The 6,334-nt window shown below is 25.2% G+C and overlaps 3 protein-coding genes across 3 annotated transcripts; 1 reads left to right on the forward strand and 2 right to left on the reverse strand.

Moving 5' to 3' along the window:
* Nucleotides 1-115: 115 nt before the first annotated feature.
* DICPUDRAFT_157851 (uncharacterized protein) lies at nt 116-1,682 on the reverse strand (the record flags this gene model as incomplete). Its single annotated transcript, XM_003293006.1, has 2 exons — nt 116-1,378; nt 1,509-1,682. The coding sequence occupies 2 exons, from the start codon at nt 1,680-1,682 to the stop codon at nt 116-118; spliced, it is 1,437 nt and encodes a 478-aa protein (XP_003293054.1).
* Nucleotides 1,683-2,681: 999 nt separating this feature from the next.
* On the forward strand, nt 2,682-3,157 carry DICPUDRAFT_83644 (uncharacterized protein; the record flags this gene model as incomplete). Its single annotated transcript, XM_003292998.1, has 2 exons — nt 2,682-2,898; nt 2,955-3,157. The coding sequence occupies 2 exons, from the start codon at nt 2,682-2,684 to the stop codon at nt 3,155-3,157; spliced, it is 420 nt and encodes a 139-aa protein (XP_003293046.1).
* Nucleotides 3,158-3,343: 186 nt separating this feature from the next.
* DICPUDRAFT_99541 (uncharacterized protein) lies at nt 3,344-5,348 on the reverse strand. The gene has a single exon (XM_003293007.1). The coding sequence runs from the start codon at nt 5,154-5,156 to the stop codon at nt 3,540-3,542; it is 1,617 nt and encodes a 538-aa protein (XP_003293055.1). The 5' UTR covers nt 5,157-5,348; the 3' UTR covers nt 3,344-3,539.
* Nucleotides 5,349-6,334: the final 986 nt, after the last annotated feature.

Raw genomic sequence — 6,334 nt, forward strand, 5'->3', positions numbered from 1 at the left:
ACATTTATAAATATTTAATTTGTTTGTTATGATTGATTGGTTGTTCGTTTTTTTTTTTGTTTTTTTTTTTTTTTTAAAAATTATTTGATTTTTATATATCTTATTTTTTTTTTTTTTAATTATCATCCTCATTGACTAATAATGGTTTCTTTTCATCTTCTGGATTAATATCTTTAACTCTTTGTTTCATTTGAGCTGATGGTACGTTAATCCATCTATTCTTTCTATCAACAATAATGAGGGTGGCTTGAATTAAAACACATAAACATGAAAGACCAAAGAAAATGTAACCAGCTTTTTGGTAAGCACCTGGTGAATCATATTGGCTTGAATCTGAACCATCAGCAAGTGGATTGGTGTTGTACTTTTGAATGACGGCATTGATGATAAGACCAAAACTGGCAACAGCAGCATTTTGACAAGCAAAAGCTAAACCATAAGCAGAACCTAAACGTTTGCTTGGAACCAAACATGGAATAGTGGCCCAGATGGAAGCAGCCATACAAGCATATGAGCCACCTAAGAAAATAGAACCAGCCCATGGATTGACATCACTAAAAGTGAAAAGACCGTGGGCAACAGCTAATAAGATTGAAGCAATACCCATAAAGTAAACATTATGGCCAACAATATCAACTAATAAACCAATGAGTGGTGAAGATACGGCAGCATAGTATGGAATTGATGATAAGGTTGTGGCAACACTAACGGTGATATTGTATTTGGACAAGAAGAAATCGGATGAGATTGAAACGAAAACAAATAATGGAACGTAGAATAAAACTACTGATAAATTGACTAACCATAAAGTACCTGGGAAATAAAGAACATCTCTGAATGATCTAATGATATCCATGAAACTGGTGGCGGTGGCTGCAACTGGTTCTTCTTTATCTTTTTTACCTCTGATAACATCAAGAATAACGAGGATAACACATGCTGCGAATGAAACACCACAAATAATGGCACCAAACCAAACTGCAGTTGATGTATTTGTTTTATTGTAGATCATTGGTGAAATTTGGAAATTAATAGCACTACCAATTCTTGAAAAAGCAAGAGTGATAGCGAATGCTAAATTAATATCTGATCTTCCTTTGAACCAACTAGCACAAAAAGTTGATTGGGCAACACCAAGTGATTCACCACCAAGACCAAAAATAGTTCTACCAACTAAAGCTAACCAAAAGAGCTTGGTGTTGGCTGAAACTGCAAAAATAATTTGACCTGCCATGACTAAACAACAGAAAACAATTGCACCCTTCTTGAGACCAAAAACATTATCAATAAAATAACCTCCAAAAAATACTACAATCATATTTGGGAAACTGTAAACTGAATATAAAAGATTCCATTGAATATGATCTACATGATACAACTATTTAATTTTTTATATACATAGTTATTAGTATATTATTATGACTATAAATATTAATGATTGTGATTATTATTCCTAAATAACGATCCGTCTAAATTTTTATTTTTTTTTTTTAGATGATTATACTTACACTTTCAATTTGTGATTGTAAAGCTGCTGGAATATCATAAATATAGTAACTACCTAATGTCATTAAACAAATAAATAAGAGACCAAAATAACGGAACAAATGTCCGAAAACGTTGGTCTTTTTACTGTTACCACCTATTAATGGATTTGAGGTATCGACTTCTTCGGTACTCATTGTATTATATATGTGTTATATGTGATTTATATGTATTGGATATATGTTGAAATAATTAAAAAAAAAAAAAAATCTATTTTTTTCTTTTTCGCCTATTTGATAATTTTTGAATAATGAATACTATTAATCTTTTATTTTTTTTTATTAAACTATATAATTTATATTATTTATTAAAAAAAAAAGAGAGAAAACTTTAAATTTTTATAATTATAATTATTTATAAATTAACTTTAATTATTATTTAATTATTTTAAGTTTTAATATGTATAAAAAACAAGTGTGTTGTTTTTTGGTGTATTCTGCTTAATAATAATAAAAAAAAAAATATTTAAATAGACCTGGTGGTGATAAAACGAAAAATTTAAAAAAAATTAAAAAAAAAAAAAAAAAATTATTTAAATTTAAAAAATAAAATTTAAAAAAAATAAATTGGAAAAAAAAATAAAAATAAAAATAAATTGGAAATATCACTTGAGGATTCTCATATATAATTAATATGAGTGTTAATGCAATTGTTGATGAATTTATTCCTATGACGTCTTTTTTCTAGTGTTATTCCCTAAATCGAATATATTTTTTAAAAATCTTTTAGTTCTTTTTTATAATCCAAAAGAACAGAATCTTTTATAATTTATAAAAATATATTTTTTTGATAAATAAAAAATTATTAATACACCAAACCAAAAAAATGTGATATTTTTTTTAATTTTTTTCTTCTTTAAGAATTAAATCTTTCATCACAATTCTTTAATATTTATCAATATTTTATTTGTTAGAAATCAAATATTTTAAAACTAATTAATCAAAAAAAATAATATTAAAAAATATGAATTATTTTTTTTTTTTTTTTTTTTTTTTTTTTTTTTTTCAATTTTGTTTATTTTTTTTTTTTTTTTAATTTTGTAAAAATATAAATTCGTAAAATTATTATTTGATCATTTGGCATTAATATATGTTTATCTTTTGTTATTAAAAGTAAATGATAAAAACCACCAAAAAATGAGTGATAATAAAAATAGTAATAATCCACAATCATTAGAAAATAATAGTAATATTCATATGTATCAACTACCAAATGAAGATGTAAATGAGGCTAGAACAGGTAAAGGTTTTTTCGACAGAGATATTTCAAAGATACCATGTTTTAAACCATCTTTACTTTATGGCATTGGTTCTGCATTGGCAGTAACATTGTTGACATCATTTTTCCCATTAAGTAGGTGTTATTATTATAATTATAAAAATTCTTTTTTATACTAATATTTTATTTAGAGGGTAGATTAAAGTCACCAGATTACGGTATTATTTCATTTTTAATTGTTTCAGGTGGTTATTGGCCAATATGTAATTATAATCATAATGTTCAAAATAAAAAAATTAAACAGTTAATGGATGCTCAAGTTGCAGAAATGAACAGAAAAGAACAAGAAAAGTTAAAGATGGCAGAGGAATTAAAAAAACAAGAAAATAAATAATTTTAAAAACAAATATAAAACAATACTCAAAATAAAAATCGAGATATAGATAATCTGTATATAATATATAAAAAAATTGTAAAAAAAGAAATAAAACATTAATAAAATTAAAAAGTTATTAATTAAATACAAGCAATAGAAATTTATTTAAAAGGTTTATCAGACAAAGTTTTTTTTTTTTTTTTTGAAAAAATTTAAATTTTGATTTTATTTATTTGGTTTTTAAAATTATATACATATATACATTGCTGTTTTTTTTGTTCAAAGGAGGATGATATAATTGGTTTATATATTTAAAATAATTACATCTTTTTTTTTTTGCTTTTTTTTGTTTTTTTTAAAAATTTAAATAATAATTTAAATATTAAATATTATTTGTTCTTTACCAATTATCGGAAACATTATCAGAAATAATTGAATGTGAAACTGAGTTATCAACGCTTACTAAAACTTGTACTCCTGGTTCATTTAAATTATTTGGGTCTTTATCATTTCTTTTCTTTTGTTTTTTATTTGGGTTATTTAATTGACTTAATGGATTTCCCAAATTTGCTAAATTTACACTGCTGCCCAATAATGCATTATTTGAAATGGAGCCTAAAAGATTATTGTTATTATTACTACTACCACTATTGTGTGATGATTTTGGTGGTGAAAGACCCATTAAATTTATACCATCCGACTTCATAGAAAGTGAACCCATTGTAACATTCATATTTGATGATATTGATGGGAGTGATGGATTTGGTGAATAGGTTGGTGTTTGGAAATTTAATTGTAGTGGTGATTGTAAAACTGGTGATTGGAGTACTGATGGTGGTGGTGATAATTGTTTCTTTGGTGTATTACCTTTAGATGAGATCGATTTCTTCTTTGGGGATGATGGTGATGGTGATAAACCTTGACCAGTTGGGGTAAATGGTTTTTTACATTCTTTGCAGAAATAACGTTTTTTGTCATGTTTCCAAGAGCTAACTCCTCTGCATTGTGGACAAGGTGGGCATTGGCCGGATATTGATGGGGATGTTATTTGTGTATTGTTACTATTGTTACTATTACTATTGTTACTGTTTTGCAAGACATTGCTTATTGCTTGGGTTGGTGGTGTGTTTTGAGAACTATTTGACTCCCATAATTGTGGAATCATTTGAGCGTGATTTTGTAATGGTTGTAGTTGAACTTGTTGTGGAACTTGTTGCATTTTGGTGATACCTGGAGTAAATGCTTTTTTACATTCCTTGCACCACCATCTTCTTTTGTCGTGTTTCCATGATGCACTTTCATTACAACGAGTACATTTTGGGATTGTACCATTGGAGCTATCCTTTTTCTCTGAATTCGATGAGGATTCATGGTGCTTTCTTTTTCCTTTGGTTGATGGTGATGGTGTATTGGATTGAGCTGTTAAATTATTTATTTGGTGATGTGTGGGGTTTAAATGTTGTTGTTGTTGGGTTTGTTGTTGTTGTTGTTGGTGTTGTTGTTGTTGTTGTTGTAATAATTGTTGGTGGGAATGATGTTGTTGAACTTGTTGTTGGTTTTGTTGTGGTGATGGTTGGTGTTGTTGATGATGATGAGTTTGTTGTTGGTGATGGTGTGGAACTTGTTGGTGTTGATGTTGGGCTTGTTGTTGAGCTTGTTGTTGTTGTTGCATAAACATTAGTTGGTATTGGTAGTTATAGTGTGGATGTTGTTGGTGAATTTGAAATTGATCTACCATGTTTGGCATATCTGGATATTGGGTATCATGTGGTGGGAATACATTTGAATTCATCATAGATGACGATGGTAATAAAAATGCGGGGCTTGATGAACCACCCAAAAGTGATGATGTTGGGGGAAACAAAAGTGGGGGATTCATTTGATTTTGTGTAAATATGGATGGTAATGGTAGGGGTAGTGATGAGGACATATTGTTGTGCGAAATATCTGATGAACCAATATGGTTTGATGGTGATGAATTTGATGAACTAGAATGACCTTGATGTGTTGATAACATAATTTTTAAATCATATATTATAATAATAAATTATATTATTTGATTAAATTTTAATATATATATTATAAAATTATAATCTTTTTTTGGGGCTAATAATATTAATTATAAATAATTATTATTATTTAGTTTTCTTTGGAATTCTATATTGAAGTATTGTTATATATGTTTTTTTTAAAAATATTTTATTTTATATTAAATAAATTATGTTAATATACTATTGGAAAAAAAAAAAATAGTAATATTATTTAAAAAAAAAAAAGTAAAATTAAAAATTTAATTTTAAAGTTATACAAAAAAAATAGTGTGAAAAAAAAATTTAAAAAAAAGTAAATGAGTGAAATTAAGTCCAATTATAAAATTTGTTTTGGGTTTGTTAGTGTGAGTTTATATATGAGGTGTGTGTGTGTGGTTTGGGGTTTTTATATTGTTTTTTCTTATTAAAGTTATTTATAAAAATTATATTATTATTTTTATTTTATTATTGTACAACATATATATTATATGTATATATTTATTCATTAATATTATCATATATGGACTATTGGGTATATATTATTATTTTTTTCCTATATATAAAATTAAATTTATAAAAACAATAAAATGGGAAAAAAAAAAATAATATATACAAATTTAAAAAATAAAAAATTTAATTTATTATAAAAATAATATATTTTTTTACAAATTTTAATTTTTTATTTTTTTTTTTTATTTTTTTCCTTTTAATTTTTTTATAAAATTTAATCAAAAAAAAATTAACATTTAAAAATAGAATTAAAAAAAAAATTTTGTAATATAGCAAAGGTTTTTTTTTTTTTAATTGGTGTCAATCTATTTTTAATATTAATTTTTTTTTTTTTTTTTGGTGATTGTGATGATAATGTTGTTGATGATGATTGTGTTGGGTGATAATTAAAGATTGTGATTATATGATTTAAAATAGTGTGAAGAGTATATATTTATACAAAATTTAAGATTATTTATAGTGTGAAAAAAAAGTGTGTAAATTTGATGGGTAGTTTGATGTTATTTTAAGTGGGGTAATTAAAAAAAAAAAAATAGTTTTTATTATAAACCAATTATCGCATGCACTAATAGCTATTAGTAGTGCGCGAGTTTATACGACAATAAAAAAAAAAAATAAAAACAAATATAATTATTTTAAAAATAGTGTATATACT

The sequence above is a fragment of the Dictyostelium purpureum genome (genome assembly GCF_000190715.1).
Source record: "Dictyostelium purpureum unplaced genomic scaffold DICPUscaffold_391, whole genome shotgun sequence".
NCBI lineage: Eukaryota > Evosea > Eumycetozoa > Dictyosteliales > Dictyosteliaceae > Dictyostelium > Dictyostelium purpureum.

Bases quoted from the DNA above. Each gene is read 5' to 3' on its own strand.
- DICPUDRAFT_99541 (XM_003293007.1), bottom strand. From the start codon at position 5,156: ATGTTATCAACACATCAAGGTCATTCTAGTTCATCAAATTCATCACCA.